Source organism: Hippichthys cyanospilos, chromosome 12 (assembly GCF_059441005.1).
Source record: "Hippichthys cyanospilos isolate Australia breed blue-spotted pipefish chromosome 12, RoL_Hcya_1.0, whole genome shotgun sequence".
In the NCBI taxonomy this organism is placed as follows: Eukaryota; Metazoa; Chordata; class Actinopteri; order Syngnathiformes; family Syngnathidae; genus Hippichthys; species Hippichthys cyanospilos.
Genome location: NC_142380.1, coordinates 17,819,520 through 17,843,490, shown reverse-complemented (window position 1 = coordinate 17,843,490; position 23,971 = coordinate 17,819,520). Strand labels below are relative to the sequence as shown.

The following is a 23,971-nucleotide window of genomic DNA, read 5'->3' as shown; positions in this document are numbered from 1 at the left end:
TCTTTGCCAAATGTTATAGATTGCCCATTTGAGGATAGTTGGACTTGTATAAAGACGAAAACTGATTACAAAGCATTGCTTGACAAATGATTGCAGTTGCACACACAGGTGCACCTACAGTCCAAAATCCACAAAATGTGAGCTGAGAGGCGATTGCCATTGCGTTTGCGGCCGTGTTATATTTGCAAGGCCCGCCATATTATTGAACCAAATCGTGAAGCAGTCACGTGGTCCAGCTGGCCAGTGCGGCTCACACGTTATCGTTTCCGAGTCTTTGCCCAAATGACGCGCAACTCGGTCAAAGCTTCATGGACATGTCTCTAATAGTACGTGACGCAAGCCTCGTTGCCTTGGCACATTTTATCCCATCACTACAGAAAACACATATACCACCCCACAACATAACAAGTACCGCCCCAGAACATAACACACATGGCTTTTGTTTGCATATCTTGGTGACTAAAAATAAACCCCATATATCAGGCATGACATCATTACATACACTGCTCATATGTTCTTATTGATGTGTCATGGAGTGGCTAATTGTCGTGATATATTGAATTAACATTGAATTACCAATTACATACATTTTGGTGCTGATTGAGCGCTGGATTTTGACATGAATAGTGATGTATGTACAATGGTTTTGAATAAACACATCTTGCTCGGTTCCTTCCCACGCGCAGTCGAAGGATGGGGGGTTGCCATATTGTTCATTACAAGGGGGCATTTGGGAAGTTGTTGGTAATTTACTGTACATATTACACAAATACATACATAAATTGAGCTTGTTAGAGAAAAATAGACCATCCTGCTGCCCTTTAACTCCAGAACTGGACAAAAACATTAATCTTTGTGCACCACTACAAAGAACATTTACCATCTTAAAATTCATTTTGTCATTTCAAAGACGACAAATCATTAAAAGTGTCTTGTCCTCCCCACACATAAAAACATACCTAATGTGATGTCAGGCAAATCTCTGGTGGTTTTGTTGCAAAGCAAGCACATTTGCAACATGTGAGCTCTCCTTTGTCCAAGAAAAAGAAATGGAGCACAGGTAAAGAAGTTGAAGTGCTCTGTCAAAACAAATTTCTCTGTGATCTTCGTCCCATCTCGTTTCCCAAGAGAGTCCTCGTACAATAACAAGGTGGTGAGAAAATCGGGTTCATTCAATCTGACATCATTACTAAGGTAGTCTTGTTATCAGCTCCTTAGTAACACCGCTTCAGTTTTTCAGCTTGGTATTTATTTTTGTCAAATTACAAATGCTATTTTGAGGAATTAACAATTCTCGTGTTCCTGTCTTGTCTTCTCGGCTATAATTTCTCTCTCAGGTGGGAGAAAGCAATCTCCAGTTGGGAGATCTCTACAGTCCCTTCATGAAGACCTGCAGAACCTTCATCCTGGGGAGTAACCCTTCAGAGCAGGGCTTTCGAGGCCAAATAGGAGGTGTTATCTTGTGGGACTATGCCCTCTCTCATGTGGACCTGCAGATCCAACCTCTCAGAAAGACCGACCCTCTGCTGGCTATGTGGGCTGATTTTGCAAATGTAGTTTGATTTAGTCTCTTCATGAACTCATCTCTTGGGACATATCAACACTTACAGTTCTTGGATAGGTTCAACGAGCAACAGTGTTTGAAAAAAATATATAAAAACATACGTGGCTTTAAAGAGCATTTCGGCCTATATGAAGCTGCAAAAAGCATCAGCAACGATTTATTCTGATAACATTAGCCTGTAAATGTTTGGTAATCAGTATTTGATGAGTTTTTTAAAATCATATGTGTACGTGTTGACATTGCCTGTGTTTCATTTGATATCTGTACTAAACTTATATGTTCTGCTACAGTTGATTGCAGTATCAATTGAAATGGTGTCTACTTTCTGTTTTAAGGTGGAACAGATGTGGACTCCTTACAAAGTTGGATTTCATCCAGCTGTCATCGCTACCCCTGTCCCCGATTTAGAGCTTGTCTCCACTTTCAAGCCACCACCCTGTGGTCTTACACTTTGTGACAACACTGACATAATTTCTGGGTACAACAATTACTGGCCACTCCGGTCACTAAAACAGGTTCGCTACAGAATTATTAACCTTTCCAATAATGATGGCGGAAACCCCACTGTGTCACAAGGCCAAATTCACCTTCAACACCAAGCTTTGATTGATGCCTTTCACCCTTACAATATCACCCTAGAGTTGACTGTACACACGGTTAGAAACACTAGTCTCCGACAACGTTTTATTCTTAGCAACTGTCGAATTGGGAAAATTGGAAACCGCCAATGTGATCCAGAGTGCGACCACCCAAAGACAGGCCATGATGGAGGGGACTGCCTCAGACTAGGGCCCTGCTACAACTGGAAGAGACAGGATGGAGTTTGTAACATGGAATGTAACAATATATACTACGACTATGATGATGGAGACTGCTGTGACCCAGAAGTGACAGATGTCCTCAAGACTTGTTTCGATCCAGAGTCACCTGACAGGTGAATTAACAAATGTCATATTTTTAGGTTATCGAGTTTCTTGTAAACACTATTATGAAAAAAAGACAACAACAACAAAAAACACTCTCATGCGCAGGGGTGATAATGTTTTCTGATTTGATTAATCAATACAGACACTGTTGTATAGATGTTGCTGTAACTCACAGCAACATGAAGTGATTGCCCAAATAATTATGTTTATTAAAAATGTTTAAACTTTTAGACAAGGTTAATTTTCTCTTATGTGCTTTAATGTACGCGCTCTGGGTATAAGTAAAAATAAATTAAAGCGCATTCCTTGTCAAAACCTGTTGAGCATGCAAGACTTACAGGAAGTGCCTTTACTCTTGCACACTCCAAAGGCAGCAATAAGTACAGCGTCTGGCTGCTCTAATGGGTGGCAGAGCCACCAATGAGGGCAGGAGTTGATACAACTCTGGGTAGGGGATAGATTATAACTCCTGCCCTCATTGGCCGATGGTCACGCCAGGAGCCAATTAACTGTCTTGTAAGGAGTGACCTGAGGTAAATTAGCTGACAGGTTAGCGATGCAGTCTCCCTCATGAAACTCACACACACTGTTAGAGAGACACGAAGGGAGAGCAGCGCAGCTGCAGTGTTGTAAATCAATATATATCTCAAAAGTATTCTTATGATAATTATGATAATAGGGCAAGTGGGAGGGAGAAAGTGGATGGAATCAGTTGGGTGTTAGCAGCCAGAGGTGTTGCTTACAGCAGCTTTTGTGAAGATTGTACCCCTTTATTTTCATGAAAAGAATCAAGCAGACCAATCCATCCATGCTCACAAACAGGGCATTAAGATTTATGTTGTGTTAAGGACTCTTCAAGTGTTCTGGTTTGTATTTACTTGTGTTATTTTGAAATCTGGAAGGCCATGCTGTATTTCGTGTTTACGTTTCCGGTTCGTCATTTCACTTTTTAGCGGTGTACTTGTTTTCCAAGGTTGTTTCCTTTGTGCTTTCAAGAAAAGAACTAGCAGATAGACCCAGTGTTTGTGTACATCCTTGTTCACACGCAGGGGCATTAAGATGATATTTATTTTGTATTAAGAATTCTTCAAGCGCTTTAGTTTTGAATGTTCAGTTATATCTTACTTTGAAAATGTACGCTTTTAATCTGGAATGCCGCATTTTATTTCAGTTTCCTGTTTTTACCTTCCTGACACTGATTGTCAGTCTCATGTCACGTTTCATGTTGTGTTGCACCCCAAACACATTCTATAGTCCCCCCATCACCCAAACTTCATTGACTGCAATTCAAATGCATCACTTGTTACGCTGTCCATGTAGTCAATCTGAACCGAGCATTATTTATTATCCCAGAGCTGCAACATAATGAAAGCGCCCGATATGGCTCCGGTTCCGCAGGTTGCTGATCCCCTGGTTAGGGTTAGGCTTAGGGTTAGGGTTTGGGCTGAGCGCCATGCAGAGACTGTGTGTCCAAGGAGTAGCAAGTTCATAGGCAGGACAGAGATGTATGCTGCAGCAAATGTCGGGCCAATCAAATAAACAAAGAGAAGTTTAGCCTTTCATTTTACAGGTAAGATTTTGCATTTGGCAAATGTTTAACTACTGGCACTTATGAATTTAGCCACTATTCTTGTGATGTTATGACATCAATGTCATTACCATAGCAACCTTTGCAAATAAATCAGTACAGACTGTGGTTATAACAAATCTGATCTGATCACTCGCATATGTGGACTGTTAGATGATGAAATGCTATTTGCCAGTAGTGCGAACAAGATCCAAGATGATTGGTGCTCACTTTGGATCACACAGTCAACTCTGAAATTCGATTTACCTTTCTTTATAGAGGTATGCGACTTAGATTTTTTTGTGCTGTGATAAGTTGCAACAATTGACACTAATTGTTTGACATAATGGTTGATGAAATAGGGCAGTAAAACATTTGATTTTAACATGTTTGATGCCACAACACCCCTTGAGTTGTTTTTGTGAAATCCATTCTTCAATGGGTCATAACAAAACTCAAGATTCTCACATTCGTCTGGATTAGAGAAACAAAACAACCCATCTGCAATAAAACACAGGCTTTTTTTGCAGGCATTATAACATGTAAACATGCCTGAAGTTGCTTAACATCTTATTCACTGCTGAGTTGAACTTTAGAGGGCTCAAATGTCATGAAGTTTAAGACTGTAAATTCTCAAGTAGTCAGGAACAGAACACATGCTAATATTTGTATGGCCCCCACGTCCAACAGCTGGAGACATGGTGGTATAGAGAGACATAAATTTGCATGATTAGTTTTTATGACCAAACGTTTCCCTCTGGAGGATTTATGATTGGCAAATCCATAGAGATGTAATAAAAATATATTGCAACTACTGTTGCGGTTTCTAGTGTTACATAATATGTTCTGATCATTTAAATCCAACTCTTACACAGTGATATTTGTAAATTAAATTTACATGGAAAACCTTTCCCAGTGCATCACCACTTCTGGATTATAGTGGTTTATTAGTCATACTTTGAACTTCACTGTGAAAAACTGTGCAGTTATGGTGTTTGTATTGGAAAGTCCAACTATTTCTTTTCTATAGTTTAAAATCAACCGTTGCCTTCCTCTTTATCAGACAGTGAAAGACTTAGAAACTTCCGAATCTTAACATTTCTAAGAGGTTTTAACTAACGTTTCGATGTTAAAAAGTTTTTATTTTTGAATTTTAAATTCTAAAGTCTTTCACTGTCTGATAAAGAGGAAAGAGGAAACAGTTTTTTCACCAAACGATTCCACCAAAAACCTAAATTGTTTAAAATGTTGGAGACCCATTAAAATCTATTATTAAAATTTGGCCCAATTGACAGTCAGTATTGAACGATTTTGGAAAAAGTATGCAAATCACTTTTCGTGCTGAAATTTTTCAGTTCATACTTAGGTGTAATTGTGAAATATTGTATCTTTCACTCTTCTTTGATACTTTATATCACAATGATACTCCGGACTATGATGTAGTGTTAACTCTTTTTCGCATAGCATGTACCGTAGTTGTAACAAAAAGGCGGTACAACGCAACCCTGAGCAGGGGTTACCCATCATGCATTACGTGACAAAACTACGCTTAACATTACAACTCCAAATACACCACATGAATGACTGTCCCTTCCTGAGGACAGATACCTTTTGCCCAGTCGGAATAGAGGGCCTTGAACTGGATATAGAAAATTAGTTGATAAGATACACCTATTAAAAATCAGTCTGTACATTATCTAGCTCATTGGTGCCCTAAAATTGTTAAGTATATAAACAGGAGTGGGTGCACATAACTGGTACACAGGTAGGTACGCATGTGTAACAGAAATCACTGATGCATAAATCGCATGCTTCACTTCACGCATTTGGGTACCCATGTAACTTTCATTCATGACAACTGAGCTTGAGCTGAACAAATGTTTTTGTGGCTTGAAGCACACTTAAATGTGGTGCAAGAATTACCGTTCATGTATTCAGTTACCAGACAAAACAGGTGTGTGTGATAAGGGGTTGAAATTTTTCAGTCATCCTTTGTTTGGAAAGTATGAAAAGAGCATGTGAATGTAAATGTTACTTAAATTTTCTGCTAAACAAAGAAGCTAGCTAGGTCAGGTGGGGAGGTTTGGGTGGTGGTACTGCATTGCATTTAAGGCAGGCCAGTCCTGCAATAAACTTGACAGTGGTCATTTTTGTTGAAACATTTTTGTTCCGAAGATTTGAGTGAGAGCGTGACGTCGACAGAAATGCATGAGTCTCATGCTCAATGCAATTGGTGATGGCACAGAGTTAAAGATACCTGAGCTTTTGCTGGAAAAGGCAACAGCTTCGTGATTTAGTATGCTCAGAATGCCTGTTTAATTGACCTTAGAATCATCAGTTGAAAGGTTACAAGTACTATTTTGTCTTTTAAATTTCATGTCTTTGAATCTTATCAATCAGTAAAATTTTCTTTCATATTTTTTACTTCATCAGGGCCTATATGAGTGTGAAAGAGCTTAAAGAGGAGCTTCATCTGAGTGGGACTGATACACTTAACGTCTTCTTCGCCAGCAACTCCGTACGAGAAGAGGTGGCCGGGGCTGCAACTTGGCCATGGGCAAAGGAAGCTCTTACACATCAAGGTAACAATATGAATATTACTTCCATCACAGATCGTCTGTCGTGGTATGACCAGTCGATCTATTTTCCTGTCCTCACCTATGGTCACGAGCTGTGGGTCGTGATTGAAAGAATGAGATCCCGGATACAAGTGGCCGAAATGAGTTTCCTCCTCAAGTTGTCCGGTCTAACTGTTCAATTGTTTTATTTTTTTTTCCTGAAAAGTGGCTCCAAGATGTGCTGTGACTGCAAGCACAATTAAATGTGGTGCTCAATTTACCGCTCATATCCTCGGCTAGCAGACAGAACAGGGGCTTTGAACAAGAGTCGAAAACTTTTCTGTCATTCATTATTCGACAAGCATGAAAAGAACATCTTATGGCGCATCTTATGGCTAACAAGCAAGCTAGTTCAGAAGCAATAGCTAATTGCTAGGTGGTGAGGCAAACTACAGGAATATATATATATATATATATATATATATATATATATATATATATATATATATATATATATATATATATATATATATATATATATATGTGTATTTAGAAAGCGAGCTACGTACATGTCCAATCAAGCACTTTGTCATCTTGCCACCAGGCGGCAAATGCACGCAGTATCGTGCAGCCCTAAATAATAGTAAGGTTAATCTTCAATGATTAAGAGTGATGTTGTACTTACTTGATTTTGGACAGTATTAAAAATGAATAATGAATTTGAAGTTTTTGTTTTAAAGTTATATAAATGTACACCATGATTTTATTGGTCCGACCCACTTGGGAATGGATTTTCCTTCATTGCCTGCAAGCTTAAATGAGTTCGACACCCCTGCTCTACATGATGCAGTGGTTCGCAAAAGTTTTACCTTCAGGAGGAAAAACATTTTTCCCTATCATCAAACTGTGAGCCTTATACATATATTTATTTTGACTTGTTAATATCTTTGCTCATGTCTTGTAAATGCAGCCTTGGACCTAATGTGTCCTTTTACTGCACAATTTTTGGGACTCCAAACATTTCCATCGGGACCCATATTTTTTTTGTATCGCAAGCCCCGGAGCTGTATTTTATATTCACCAATGAACATCCTGCATCAGGTAGAATGAATATATGTTTATATGTGAGAAAGATAACCTGTTCTATCATCACTCATCTAGCACTGACAAGCATTTGTTGTCCTTTTACTTGGCCCAGGCCACACACTTAAACACAGTTTTCATAAATAGATGAAGTACCTTTTGGTAACATCCTGCTCATGCAGAGATTCTGCCAAGTCCAAACATTGTTCCAAAACCATGTACTCCCTCTCGTCTGTAATAATGGAAAAACAATAAGCCTTTTGATTAACAGAAAAAAAGTTTCGGAAGATACATTCTTTGATAAGCTTTAAGTGGTGATAGTTAAATGTATGTGGTTCTTGCTCTCACTTCACTTTCTGCATTTGATGTCTTGTCTTAAGATGTACTGTATACTTTGTTGTTGTCCAAACAAGATGGAGAGAACAAGATGTTAAAAATTTCCTGGCATATTGCCACTTTCCTCTCCCAATAATTAGACCACTTTCCACTGGATATGGCAAAGCAACCTAACAACAAAACACAGACTCGGTGTGGGCTCAGTATAGTTGACACCCATTTCCACTTTACAGCTGTTCTTAATTTATTTATTACCTTTCCTCTTTTTTGTGCCACCACATTGCACCAGCAAAACAAAAAACTTGTAGAATCTATGGCAAGGAAATCCAAAGTGTTGCTTTTTGCTTTTGGAAAGATAATAAATGCATGAAAAACCTTTCCATCCATCTTTATCGCTCATCCTCATGAGGGTCGCCGGTGTGTTGGAGTATCTCAGCTGTCCTTGCCCAGAAGGAATGGTACACCCTGAACTGGTTGCCAGCCAATCGCATGGCACGCAAAGACAGCAAATTGATTCGTCCCCTAAGTACTTTAGTAATGTGAATCTTTCATAGGTAGGAGCCTTTTTACATGTGAATAGCCTAATCTGTTCCAACCCCCCAAAAATGTTTTTCGCCAACTAGATGGCTGGAGAACGACGTTTCAAACATCTAGACTGTCTGTCCTTTTGCTCTGCTTTATTTGAACAATGGCCATTGACCATTACCCTCTTTAGGTCGCTGTAAAACTAGAAAAATAAAACCGCTAATCAGCTAATGATACATAGAACCTCTCGAGCTAACAAGCAAGTTGCACAATGAAAAATAATCTTATTTCCAATGTCTCTAACGATAAACAAAACAGATGAATAGTGTCAATTTTGACAACTTGTGTACTTACGGATAATTCTCGTCCAAGGCAAAACAAAATAAGATCAGCAATCCTCGAACATTAACCTGTCTTCATTTAAACTTCCACATTGGATAACTCACGTCTACTGAGAAAAACGATATTTCGAGGTAACCAGAGGAGGGTGCTCTAAGTCTATGTACAATCTCAAACAACAAATGTGGTACTGCACTTTTGAAGGGCAGAATAATCTTAATAATTTTAATGATTCAATTAAGATATTTTTTTAAAATATTTTTAATATATTTTAAAACTCTTTTTGAGCACAGCCATTGATTCACATCTTTGCAGTTCTATTTAATAGTTGTTCCATAAACCGACTCCTTGAGCAGGTACACACATTTGCTTGACCGTGGGGAAAAAACAGCAGATGCACTGGACTATAAGCCGCAGTGCTCATATCATGAGAAAAAGTCGCGGCTTATAGTCCAAAAAATACAGTAGTTAAAAAGACACAGAATTTTCCATTTTCAACCATCAGTGTATTCTCTAAGATCTACCTCATAATAGTGTCATGCTTTCTGAGAATATTTAGATTTTTTTCTCAGGTGGAATGGTGCTGAACCCATCCTACTTTGGCAAAAGTGGACATAACAACACAATGATCCATGAAATGGGCCACATCTTTGGACTGTACCATGTCTTCAAGGGAGTGAGTGAACGGGACTCCTGTGATGACCCGTGTCAGGTAAAATTGCTATGTGCACTTACCAGACTTCCATCCATCCATTTTCTATAGCGCTTATCCCCAGTAGGGTAGCAGGCTCGCTGGTGCCTATCCCAGCTGACTTTGGGCAGTCTGCGAGGGACACCCTGAACTAGTTGCCTGGAGCCAATCACACCTGAGTACAATTTAGAGTGTCCAATATACCTATTTTGCATGTTTTTGGAATGTGGGAGGAAGCCGGAGTGCCCGGAGATAACCCCACAGGCACGGGGAGAACATGCAAACTCCATACAGGAAGGCCAGAGTCAGCTGAGATTGAACTCTGATCCCTTAACTGTGAGGCGGATGTGCTACAGACATGCACTCTCGCACCATGCCGCCCGCTTATGAGACTCGATTTACATTATTTTAGTGATGGGAAAATGAAGCTTCAAGATGCTTTACAGAACCATTTTTGTGTAATTTTTTTTACTCCTCTAGATAGTGTTGTAGGTTTAAGTAATCAAGCCTCTTAAGTAATTTAAGCATCTGGAGGAAAAACAAACGGTGGTTAATGAAACATCATCAAGTTTCATTTTCCAAAAACTTCATTAAATAGTTGTGTATTTTCTCTCTGTATGAAGAATGGATTTTGAAAGGGTAGGAAACTTTGACTGTCTCATGATTTGTGTGTAATATAGCCAGCTGAATATACAGTATCTTTTCATTTACTTGTTTTGTTCTGTCCTTTGCATTTATAGGAAACCACTCCATCCATGGAAACCGGAGATTTGTGTGCTGACACTGCACCAACACCCAAATCCAAAGCCTGCCATGATCCTGTGCCTTTTAATGATACATGTGGTGTCACCATGTATCGCGACACCCCTTTTAACAATTACATGAGTTACACAGGTGAATCTGTTTGTAAACCTAAGAACACAAATGAGTTTTATGTTTTACCATCTTACTGAGTATTTGCTAAACAAAATATATACTGTACATAATATATATAAGTTGAATTGGATTGTTATTTGAAGATACTGTAATTCACAATAATCATTTCATAAATTTTTCTTTTATTTTTCCCCTTTACAGATGACAACTGCACCAATCATTTTACTCCCAACCAAGTAGCCAGAATGCACTGTTATCTTGATTTGGTCTATCAGAAGTGGTTGATAGATCGTCTACCACGTGCCATCCCTCTGCCAGCAATGGTGACTGACCAAAGTACAGATTCCGTCACTATTTATTGGGTTGCACCAATTACAGGGCCGCTCTATGAAAGGTACCGAGCTGTATTCTGTGTGATTTTAGTTTGGTTGGCATAATCAATGATTATGCTTTCAATTCAACATGACAGCTTGAACATATACAAATTTACCGTCTAATGCAGGGGTGTCAAAGCCAGTTTAATGGTGAGCCAAATTGTACTTCAAAGGAAAAAAGGAACTTGTCATATATTGTATTTCTCCAAGTATTTCTCCAAATTCTTCAATTTGGGTGATTTTCACAAAAACGCAAGTATAACTCTACATCTGGCTAGGTGGTTATATAGATCATGGCTGCCCCCATTAAAACACATGGTGTGTTTTATGAAAATGACAAAATTTCGGCATTTCTACATTGTATATATAGTAACATACTGTTGCGGTTATGGGGAGTGGGAGTGGAGTGTAAACGAGACAAGACTGCAAGGCAATGTGCGTGTGCGCATTAACCCAAATGCTGAAACTAATGTTGCAACAATAAAATGATTTGAAGTTTCAATGTTTTAGGTTTTTGATACAGATGAATATTAATTTGTGTAAAAGTCATCATCGCTATCTGACAAGCCAAATTGCTCCTCCCTCCTGCTCCCTTTGCTGTTTTTCTCCCCACCAGCCGACATCCGTGGTCTATCAGAAGTGGTTAATAGATTGTCAACCTCGTCCTAGGGCTGAAGGACACGTCAAGCCGTCTTTTCCTTTTCATAATGCGTCAAAATCAGTTGAAAAAAAATAGCCACTCAGCTTCGTTGTTGACAACAGAGGCAATAGGGCGGCGCTTGACCAAAGTGCATTTTGCGATGTTCATTGCTAACGCTCTAAAACAGATGCATATTGTATTGAATCAGAGCTACAGTATATATAATTATTTTAAGCCTTGTAAATGACATTAAATTACTTATTTCGCATTTGAATTACCTTTTATTCAAACACAGATATGTGGAAAAAAATTGGTCTGTTTTGAGTTCTTAGTTGACCCCCCTAATATGGGGGTTTAAAATGAGGACAAAAAACTCGACTTGTGCTCGGAGAAATGTGGTAAGTGTAAAAAGAAGATTAGATTAAAAAAAAAATGTTACCTCTAAAAAGAGGTGAACGGGAAAAAGAAGCTAACTAATTAGTGCCTGTTTATCGCACTTAAGCTATCAACTATCCCACTTCCAAGATTTATACCCAGCTCCCAATTCTCTACGCTTCCTGCTCCCTGTAACTCGATTTTGGCTTGCTCGGATCTTGGAAAATTTGTCTTGTAAATCAAACCTTTAGTAACCTGAAATCTTTTGTATGGCTATGAAGCCATACAAATTCTATATTTTTGATAGAATTCCAAGGTATATGTTTACGTAGCATAAAAATGTCTCATTATTGTGAAGCAAAAATAGCCTTCAAATGCTTTTCTCTTTTCCTAGCTCGTCTTTCCACATGGCTGCCGTCAACTGTGGGGAATGTCAGAAAGATGGAGTTTTCCACCAATATGCCTATGAGGCGGCCTCATCTCGCATCTATGACAAGTCTGGCTACTGGGCACCTGATGAGGCTATTGGTTAGTCAAACAGTGAAACTGATGTCCATTTACTTTATAGACAGTGATAAAATTACAAGGAGCTTTGTTTTTATGTACATTTTCCATAGCATTGGTCTTGACACATAAATCAGTGATTGGGACAGATATAGTATGATTACGCAAAACAACACTACCAATTTCCACAAGATAAATTGTCAAGGAATTGTGCAGGAGGCAAGGAAGTAAATGATCTCAATCTGGCTCAAAGTATAAATACTGGAATATACTACATTCTGTCTCTTTTAAAAAAAAAAAGACTCATAAAAAATAAGATGGCTCTTTTGTCTCTCAAATTGGTATTTTTGCTTTTGTAATTTTTGCTACATTAATTATCCATCCATCCATCTCACTTGTTTTTTTCTTTAACCTTTTTGAGCCAAGGCACACTTTTTCCTTTGGTAAATTCTCAAGGCACACCACCAGCCGAAAATTGCCAGTGAGTAGCGAGACTGGCGTCTGTCATTCCCACCAATCACTATCACCCCTTAAGAGCTTGTCTCAAAGTACTTTGCTGTTGCTTATTGGTGAACAGCATTTATTATATGATAATTCTGTAACACACTGCTCTTACAGATGACTAGGCATGGTCTGATATCAAATTCTGATAGGTTCAAGGTGATTCTTGAGCAAAAATATCACAGTATCATGAAATTAAAATGACTGCCCTAAAATATATCATTTTAAAATATTTATTTTTATTATAAAGCAAAAAATATAATACAGCAATTGTTAGAATAACATTTACTATGCTAAATTAAAATAAATATGTAAATAAAATAAAGGAAACATTCAGTGGGCAAAACTGATTGGATTCTGTCCTTTCATATTAACACACACACACATACGTACATGCACAAATGCTCTTCCTCTCTCTCTCTGTATATATATATATATATATATATATATATATATATATATATATATATATATATATATATATATATATATATATATATATATATATTTTTTTTTTTTTTTCTATAACCACTTATTCTAGGGTATTTTTTATTAAAAATGATTTTTAATTCAAAATTATGTGATTTATTTCAATTAAAAATGAATTCATCTATAGATGTGCAAAGAATTATATTATTTATGTCATATATAATTATATGAAAATAAACTTTTTCAAGTGACCAGCTAAATTGAGAGCATGGGCAAAGCATGGACCAGTTTGCTGATCTCGGGGCATATCAGGAGCATCAGTCACAATTGTAACAGATTATTTAGTACAGTAGAGACAGCATTTTCATTCATTTACATTTATGTGAGGAATATGTGTTTGTGAAAAAGTTTAGAGTCTGCATACATTGTTTTTTATTTTATCTTGCTTTGTTTTGCTTTGTTTTATCTTAGTTTGTGGACATGCTGAAGGTTTGTGTTGTGTTGATTAGGGAGTTTTTCCTTTTTGTTCCTGGCGTTAATTAATGTTCATGCGCTATCCTGCGCTATCTATGTTCTAAAGCACGTTTTAGAGATATATAAAAGTGCATTAGAGAATAGCAAGGATAGCATATGACAGAAGGGAGAAAAGATAAAGACATGGGTTCACACTATTCCTGTCGTTGTTATTCTATTTAGCAGGAACACGGCAAAAATACATATTACGGCTTCATCGTGTTTGGGACATGCGACAAGGAAAGGCCTCTTTTAATGCTGAACAATGAGCAGACCAGTGACCGTCAAACTTTATTTGTTAATGGCTGTGTGAAACATTGCTCTCACATTCGCTTCCTGGGGCAGTAGAAGTTCCTTCATTGTTATTGTGTGTCATACGTGCCCGCTTTACTTTCCGGGACAGGCTGCGTGGTGACGTCATGGCACTGCGCGTCACTGACGTAGAACCAAAAGCAACAGGGAGTGAATCGTTTTCATTTTATACATAAAATAGAATTTAAAGACATATTGATTCAGATCGTAGTGGATGAGAATCCTGATTCTGATGAAAATTGATTTTTTCGGCACACCCGTAGTTATTCACAATAATGTATATGATACAAACAGGTGTTGGTTCTGCAGGAGTTTCCCAAACTTTATTACTGTATAGGTGGATTAAAGTTATGTTTTTCTATCAGCTTTTCAACAATGCAAATCTTGAGTCTCAATACTTTTGGTCCTATGGTGCTTCGGTCAAAATAAAAGCACATTGAAAACGGAATGATCAACTCTAGACAATTTGCTTGCGATACCATGTCAAAATACTGTGTGTTAGACAAGAAAGCTTAGGAGTCTAATTTTGTGGTGTATTTTTGAACTCTAGGCCCACCTGATGTTGAGCAGCCTTGTGAGCCAAGTCTGCAAGCATGGAGTCCTGAACTCAGCCTTTACGATACGAATATGACATCACCTTGTCCAGAACCAGAAGGCTGTACCCTTACACTTAAATTTCGCTACCCCATTGTCCCACACTCTCTTACCCTTTGGATAACGTATGTCTCAACAAGTAAGTCTCCCTTTTTAACTTGTATAGTACAGGGACACACAATCTCAAAACTAGTCATTAGGTACAGAACATATTTTTAAAAATGTATGCTGTATGAGACACTTGGAGAAAGCTTTGTTTATCTTCACCGCTCCAGTTCAAGTACATAAAATACGGCTCCATTCATTTTACATGGGAGGATACTATAGTCTTGAAGTATTTGCACTGCGTGACAGCATTTGATCGATATGTTGTGGTGCGCATGACACAGTATGTCTGGTAAAATGCTCCATTGTGTACAGAACTTGACGATTCCAAATCTGGCGGATAGTCTGTAAAAATGAAATAATAAAAGATCTTCCAAATACTTTAAGACCTAAAACCTCATTCTCTATGTGCAGGAGTCAGAACAAAATGTGATTTGGGATCTTATTACAGAATTCTTGTTTACATTAAACTCAAGGGTTTTCATCCACTCCATTCATTTACCAATTCTCAGATAATCCTGCAATTGCTGATATAGAGCTGATAACAGACACAGGTAAAACTATGAACCTTGGACCACAGCACGTCTTCTGTGACATGCGCTTCACCCTGCGCCTTGATACCAACAATGTTGCCATCAGTGCCATTAAGCTCTGCACCTTTGATGAGAAGATGGAGATTGATGCCGCAATGCTGTCTTCTGGCGCCGGTAGTCATCTTTGCTCTGGCTGTCAACCTTTGCTGTATCGGATTCATCGGCAACCACCCTTCAGCAGCACATTGCCATCACCTCAGACCCAGCAGACGTTCACGGACAGGTGACCTTTCACTGATTATGCATTCATTTATGGTGTAACATTTCAAAGCTGACGACAAGATAGTTAGGTCTATCACTTGGCATCGACCCGCTGTCAAAGCCAGTTGCAAGCTTCTTTATTTTATATTATGTCACATGTTCCAAGGCTCAAAATGGCTCAAGGCTCGGTGCCTCTGTCACAAGGGTTCGACGGAGCCTTCACAGCAGAGGTCAAGACACACTCGACTCATCTTGTCATTTCATGATGACACACCTCGCTTGGCCATCACTGGTTGCGGATGAGCATGTTACATTGCTTGGCCAATCGGTGGTGTGGGGAATTTAGTGCACTCAGTAGGCAATGTGTGACTGATTTGGTAGTTGGTTGTTTAATTTCTTTCATAAGCATACCGCATTTTCCGCACTATAAGGCGCACCCTCAATTAATGACACATCTTAAAACTTTTTCCACATATAAGACGCACCAGATTATAAGGCGCACCCTCAATTAATGACATATTTTAAAACTTTTTCAATCACAATATAGTCATACTCAAAGTAATAACAATAATAACTCAAATAATAACTCTAAGCTCTCAGTATAATATATATATATATATATATATATATATATATATATATATATATATATATATATATATATATATATATATATATATATATATAATAACTCAATGCCTATATGACCAACCTTGTTCAACTGTAAACACACAAAAGAAACAGGTAAAGCTTACTTTATCAGTTCATTCCCCGTCTACAGATCCCAATCTCAATATTTATCCATATATAAGGCGCACCATCGGCTTTAAAAAAAAGGCTTTTATGTGCACCTTATACTGCGGAAAATACGGTAGTTTACCCATTTATTCATAACTCAAAGTCCACACTTCAAAATTATTAAGCACAACAGAGTTTGAACACATTTTATTGGATGTAAATAACTCAAAATGGTCACATTGATTTGTAGCATTAAAAGACCATTTGAAATAAAATATTGTTAACTGATATAACTTTCAAATAAACAGGCCTAATTACTGTACATGTTAATATAGGGCCCCTTGCTTGTTATGATTTTAATAAGCCTTGCATACATTGAACTTGTGAGTTCTTGGACTGTTTCAGCTTTAACTTCTTTGCAAGATGTTGGAATAGCATCCCAGAGCTGCTGCTTGGAGATGAACTGTCTCCCGCCCTTCTTGATCTTTAACTTGATGATGCTCCAGAGGTTCTCAATAGGGTTGAAGTCAGAAGAAGATGGTGGCTTCACCATCATGTTCTCTTCTCTTATGCCCATAGTAGCCAGTGACTCAGTGGTGTTCTTTGTATTACGAGATGGAGAGTCATAATGCATGAAGATGATTTTTTTTTTGTCAGAATGTTCGTCTTTTAGTACCATGGAAGTAAGTGATCAGTCCGAAACTCTATACTTTGTAGAGGTCATTTTCACACCCTGAGGGACCCTAAAAGAACAAACCAGCTCTCTCCCCCTAATTCCCGCCCAAAATATGACATCCTTGCCTCCCTGCTGCCATCTCAATTTTGTTGGTACATTATGGCCATTCACCACTCATTGGTAAACATAACTTTGAAAATAGTCTTCATGTATTCCTGAGTCCCCTAATTCTACTTTTGAGCATTGTTTGGGGGTGGCTGAATATTAGCTTTGAGTACACTTAGAAATTTCTGGAGGAAACGACATCTTAAGCTTCAAATACCTCTTTATTGCTTTGCAAGGGCTCGTTGGCAGCTTCTCTCTTGATTTGATGATGCTGTTTGGCAGAACCTTTTCCTTTTTTGCCTTAATCTGCACAAATTTGCCTTTGCTCTGAATTAGCAACAGATTTCTTTACAATTCAATGATCACACATTGGTTTGGGGGAAATGTCCAATTTTTTCATACCCTCAGCAAGATAAATTACTATGTTACTCTTTTCAGCAGCAGGGAAATCATTTTCCTTCCCAATAACGCTTGAAACCTGTGGCCTGCTGAATAATGTGGAACATCACTTTTTTGCATTCAAATTGGGCTCACCTATTTATCATAGGTATCTGACATTGATGGCAATGATCTACAGAGCCTTGAGACACAATTCCACCGATGAGTTTAATAGACAAACAAAAAATGGTTTTGACTCTTACACCTTCTTGTACTTCTTGGATTGGTAAAGCCTTTGCATATTGCAAGAGGACATATCGAGGGAAACATTTGTTTGGCAAAATATTGCAATGTATATAGGAAGAGTAAGGAATTCATTCTATGACATAAACCCTACTAATAGCCCAACATTAATATCAATGCTTTAAAGTAGGGCTGTACGATTAATAGAAATGTAATCGTGATCGCGATCTTGGCAGCCACGATTATTTAAGATGATAATCGCCGATATTAACATGTAAAAAAACGGCTACGTAGGACTGCACAGTATATGTCAAATCAAACACTTTCAGTCATCCTACCACTAGGGGGGGCAAACGCAAAGGTGTGCATTAAGTTTCGGGCAGAAAACATGGCGGAGGAGTGCATCGGTCAATACCATAAACAACTTCTGGCGAGCGTCTACTACAGGATAGCAATATTGGAGTTAAAAAAAAATCGTGGAAGAATTTCGATCTTTTGAATCTACTTCTGTCGTTTGTAGGCTGTAGAGTGCATTTATCTGTATGAGAGAATATCGGCTGACTGTGAGGAAAGCCGCACGTAGCAAGTGCTGCAAAACGGGTGCTGGCGGCGAGATTCCGCGCGTCTTCTTTCCCGTCAAGAGTAGGGCACGATGGCAATGCTGAATTTGGTTTTGCTGGCGTGCTACGGAGATATCGGGTTTCAGTCCCATCCTAAAAGCCTTTAGGTGACAATGTTTCCCACGTTTGCATGCTAAAATCCTGTGCCTTTCTCAGCCCCTTTGTCAAACCCATTTTGAAATAATCTGATCCCTTCATACTCACTTTGAGTGATTCTGGTTCTTTTAGCAGCCTCTCGTCAGCACCACTGTGAAAGTGATTGGCAAAAATTGGAATAAATTGGGTTTGGAATGACCAAAGATGATATTTTGACTGCTAAGTCCATAATCACTTCGAGTGATTCTGGTACTTTTGTACAGTTTTTTTTTTCTTTTTTCTTGGGAAAAAAAACAAAACAAAAAACTTTTGGTTAAAAAAAATCTGGTAGGTTTTGCTACAGGTCGGTTGTATAATGTGCTTGATTCTAAGTAGGCTTCATAGTTTTCATTGGTTTGCACTCATTAAGTAAGTTAGCTGTGTTGTCCTGTGTGCGAAGTTTTTGCCCTAATTATTATTTACTTTATTTATTTTAGTTTATTATTATTTTTTTAGTATCAAATGTTGTAGCTATGTTCATATATACTGCTTGTCTTAAAAAGTGCAATTAACAGACATGCTTGACCAAACATGATGAATAATCGTGATGGCAATATTGACCAAAATGATCGTGATTATTATTTGGGCAAAAATCGTGCAGCCATGTGTTAAACTGTGTTAAGCTATGTGTAAATATGTTAAACGTGTTTCAGGTGTTGTGCAGCTGCAAATTTAACTTCATGAAGCCATACATTGAACCCAAATTAAATTTTCTTCTTTCCAGAACTGTAAAATGGGGAGAAAGATATGAGTACATGATTCAGGTGGAGATTGATGGTCTTCTCAGCAATTCCTCACCATCACTATTTTACACTCATGGGCAGCCCTACTGCGGAGATGGTGTCATTGAAGGGTATGCAGGCTTTTATGAATATAATATTGTGAATATTCACTCTATGCATAAGGACTATGATGATAGTGCTGTCAATCTCGATAGGTCAGAAGAATGTGATGATGGAAATCTATTAGATAGCGATGGCTGCTCCAAGAGGTGTCACAAGGAGAACGGCTTCAACTGTATTGGTGAGTCTCAAGAGACAAGGCTGGAAAGTGTCAATACAATGTTTAACAGAGCAAATTCAGTAGTCCTTCTTGGTTGGTGACCATTATATTTGTGATGCAAATTCAACTATTAAAAAAAAACTCAACAACAAAAAAAACCTTTCACCTATATACAGTGTTACCTCCACTTACAAATGTCTCTTGATACAAAAAATTCAGCTTACAAAACATCTCAGCAGAAAAATATTGTCTCAAGCAATGAGAGAAAATTTAAGATATGAAAGGCAATATTGTTGGCATATAATACAAGACACGAGATGCTAGTGCTCGAGCCAACATGACTTTAGTATATGTAATCACAACCCATGATGTCTACCGTATTTGTTACAGTTTGTGATACATTTTAAGAAATTTTTGAATATGTTGGCTTACCCATATATGAGAATAGTTTTTTACATTGATGTTTACTGTACTCTTCCACTTTTCATCTTTACTGGTTTCATCCACACTTCCCACCAACAATTTACACCGTAGAACTAACAAACATAAACATTAACTGACATTAACTCTAGCTAAGATTGTACATATTCACATAAAAACACATAATGTAGCATACCACTTTGGGCTGTCACGTCTGATGTTCGCGTTGTTAGCACGTCGTTAGCACTTTAGCAATGACGTCACATACGAAACACTCGCAGGACCCCAAACTAAACTTAAGTAAACTTACATGCTCAAAATATTCCCCCAAATAAATATTATTGCTCCTGTGGACTTGTAAATGATTCCTGGATCACTGGAAATGTAAAATAAAAACACACAAATTAAACGTCCTAAAAAGGTATCTCTGCATTCATTACCAACACACCAGTACCATCTCCAGGCAACTAAGTGAACTGCATTCATAGTGTCAACTGCTACCATTAATATGATTAATTTAAAGGGTTTGGGGACTTTTTTTTTATTATTCTTTACATGATATAATTTGATAATTTGGGCTTGTATTGGATTAGGCTTTTACTTATGAAAGATTCACAATTCAAACTTACTTCCGGAATGAATTAATTTTGTAAGTAGAAGTACGTACCCCTGTTCATCCTTTGTCAAGCATTCACAAGTGTACTCTATTTTATTGTGCAACCATTGACGTACTGTCATGACAAAATATGACCAGTAAGGCTTGTTGCAAGAGGATTAGAGGAGTTGCAAATCACAGAGCTACAGAAAGATTCATCAACATGTTCCTCTCAGCCATTGAGGCTTCTTGTGGCAGTGACTTGTCATAGACAATGGCAACTTCATTCAATGGACATTAAGTCAGCCTTTTTAAAGAGCATGGAACTGTCTAGAGACATTTTTGTTTAACCTCCTCCCGAAGCTAACTGTGCAGGTACACTTTGCAAGTTGAAAAAGTGTGCGTGTTGATTAGCTGAGGCTTCTCTGTATTGGTACAAGAGAGTTAAGAATGCAATGATTGAAGCAGGAGGTACAGTGTCCAAAGTTGACCCAGGAGTATTTTACTGGCTGGACAAAATAAAAAGAAAAAAATGTAATCGGAATTCTGGCTTGTCATGTTGATGATTTCATTTCGGCTGGGTCTCAAATTTTTGAAATTACAGTCATGACACGTCTCAATGACAAGTTCAGCATCGGTCGTGAAGCTTGTGATAACTTTTCTTTTGTCGGTGTGGATTTTGTAACTTATGACATAAGAGTAAAAATACACTATGACACATACATCGAGCATTGACAACCTATACATCTCACAATCTACACGAGCAGGTGAGCAAGCTTCACCTGTTGATAAAGTGGAAAGAGATCAGCTCAGGTTCAATATAGGGCAACTTTTATGGGTTGCTCGAAAGAGCAGACCTGATGCCATGTTTGATGCTAGTTACCTTGCATCACCTCTCAAATTCACTGATGCATCTTTGCAAACCATCATTGACTTTGAATAAAGTAGTTTTGAAAAAATAGAATTGAAGAAAATATACGTATAATGTTCATCAAATGATAGTGAATGACTTGTTTAAATCAAAAAGCTTTTAGTATTCTTAACATGAAACCAGAGTATTTATAACTCTACAGGGACCAGCTTTTAATACTGACACCCTTTGAATCACAATGCACAATAGAAGGCAAAAGCAGTAACCAAGATCTCTGTTTGCTAGTTATCTTAAAATAGCAAGACCATTTTGGATTGTTCTACCCAGAACTCCACATATATTTGTAATCTTTGGGTAAAGTAATTAATTGTAACCAATTTTTTTTTTTTTTTACATAACCTAGATGACAGACTTGTTAACAAATGGTAGTGAACTAGCTTAATTTAGCAATTGATGTAGCAGAGAAAACTTTCTTTGGTGATGTCTGTTGACGTCTGTTAGAAAAGAAGTCTTTTTGTTTGCGCTACATAGGTCACGCATTTAACAATTTAATAACATAATTCAATTTTTTTCCCTCCCTATCAGAGGCATGCAACATGAAATTAATTGTTTTGATAGCCTGCTTAACCTATAATCAATCATTCTGGACTCCCCAACAAAAGAAAATTTTATCCAAGGTCAAATTTTACTTTTCAAACCATTATCTGTTGGATTTACCCCTCATTTCCAATGAATTGAATCAGATCATATCATACCAAATCAAATGGATCAGTTCAGAATTTGACCACATTTTGGCTTAGAAATTCCTGAAAAGTAAACCTTCACTTTTCTGATTTTGATCAATAATATGTAATCAGCCATCAATGGCTTGGATACAGATCAATGTTACATTTTTTATGACATGATTTAATGCATAAATAATGAATTTTACTCTAATCACAGTAAGAGGGTTACAAATTAATCTTAATGTTAACTTTTTCTCACAAGTAGAAACTGTTTAGCGAGCTTTTTCTGCTGACCAAGAGAACAAATTTGCCATAAATCAGATGGAATAAGCTCCAGCTATGCCTTAAATCTAATGAGCATAAGCACTACTGAAAAAAGACAGATGGATGGCCACTCAAAGAAAACATGAAGGAGAGCACATGCATAGACACAAGAAAAGCACAAAATTACACACACTACTATAATTACATCAACACTGGCCAGTTGATACAATGGAAAGAAAGAACAATTAATAGATAATGCAAATATTTAACCTTACAGAACATTTATTAGGCCTCGACTGATATTTTGCTCTCTTAATACTCCCATGACACATCTGAATTTTGTATTTGGAAACCTGAAGGTTTAAATTCATTCATAATAACAACTGATCAATTTGTTGTGGTGTGGTCTGCGAATATTAATAGAACTTAGCTTTTATTGTATTTCTTGGAGTCATCTTATGTCTGTTGTCACAAAGGCTGATATTGTAGACCTGACATGACTGCCATTAACCATGGCCAACAAAAACACAATTTAGATTGCTCAGATTTGGTTCACTGACAGACAGATTTGGATAAAATGTCCTGCCAGATTTGTAAATCTGGATTTTTATTCGTTTATAAATCCTCCTTTTTTTTCTGTACTCTTTTTTTCCAATAGGTGAACCCAGCCAATGTTACGTTTTTGATGGGGACGGTGTGTGCGAAGTGTTTGAACGAGTTTCCAGTGCTCAAGATTGTGGGTTTTTTACACCTTTGGGTTACACAGACCAGTGGGCATCTACTGCGACAGCTTCTCATGAGGATCCAGACCACTGTCCTGCCCACGCTGCCACTGGCGAACCGTCATTGAAAAAAGTATGTCACATTAAGCCATGAGACCAACATGATTGTGAAGTCCACATTGGGGCCTTTAGTGGTACATGTTTTAGCGTATTTCTCCGTGCACAAGTCGATTTTTTTTTTTTCCTTATTTTCAATCCCGATGTTGGGGGGCGTCGACTTACACCTGCATTACTCAAAACAGATCAATTTTTTTCCACATATCTGTGTTTCAATAACATTAATTCAAATGTGAAATTAGTAATATTTAATTTACAAGGCTTAAAAGATTATATAATATATACCTCTAATAACCTATTCATCCTTTATCGCACGTTTGCACTATCAGATGCACTTTTGTTAAGCACCGCCTTATTGCCTCTTTGTTGTCAACAATGAGGCTGCGTGAATAATTTTCCTGCGGACTATGACAGATTATGAAAAGGAAAAGACGGCTTGACTTGTCTCCTTCAGCCCTTGGATGTGTGCTTGAACAAGCTGGCATGGATGTTGGCTGGTAGGGGGAAAGGGGGGGGGGGGCAGCAAAGGGCAACCTTCCACACTCTGATCTCACAACAGTCGGTATTTGGGTAAAGAACGTCCCAAGTAAAATGATCAGCAAATCATCTCCGAAGGCCTCCATTTCAAACAAATTGGACGGTTCGAAGATCACAACCCGTGGAAGAGTAACAAGGATGTTTGCGCAAATGAGGAGTAGGAAGGAGAACTTCCGGGATCTAAATTGGGAGGAGCTATTTGGCATGTCAGTTATGA

General features: G+C 37.9%; 1 protein-coding gene across 1 annotated transcript in view; it reads left to right on the top strand.

The window, feature by feature from the left end:
* The window catches only part of pappa2 (pappalysin 2), a 66,692-nt gene that overhangs the window by 12,853 nt on the left and 29,868 nt on the right, over positions 1 to 23,971 (top strand). Inside the window, exons 3-14 of the mRNA XM_088429453.1 lie at positions 1,338 to 1,553; positions 1,900 to 2,498; positions 6,491 to 6,639; positions 9,471 to 9,610; positions 10,330 to 10,483; positions 10,667 to 10,859; positions 12,249 to 12,382; positions 14,664 to 14,846; positions 15,325 to 15,628; positions 19,226 to 19,354; positions 19,439 to 19,524; positions 23,037 to 23,233. Of these exons, the coding sequence (XP_088285579.1) occupies positions 1,338 to 1,553; positions 1,900 to 2,498; positions 6,491 to 6,639; positions 9,471 to 9,610; positions 10,330 to 10,483; positions 10,667 to 10,859; positions 12,249 to 12,382; positions 14,664 to 14,846; positions 15,325 to 15,628; positions 19,226 to 19,354; positions 19,439 to 19,524; positions 23,037 to 23,233 (2,484 nt within the window). The remainder of the gene's footprint in view (positions 1 to 1,337; positions 1,554 to 1,899; positions 2,499 to 6,490; positions 6,640 to 9,470; positions 9,611 to 10,329; positions 10,484 to 10,666; positions 10,860 to 12,248; positions 12,383 to 14,663; positions 14,847 to 15,324; positions 15,629 to 19,225; positions 19,355 to 19,438; positions 19,525 to 23,036; positions 23,234 to 23,971) is intronic.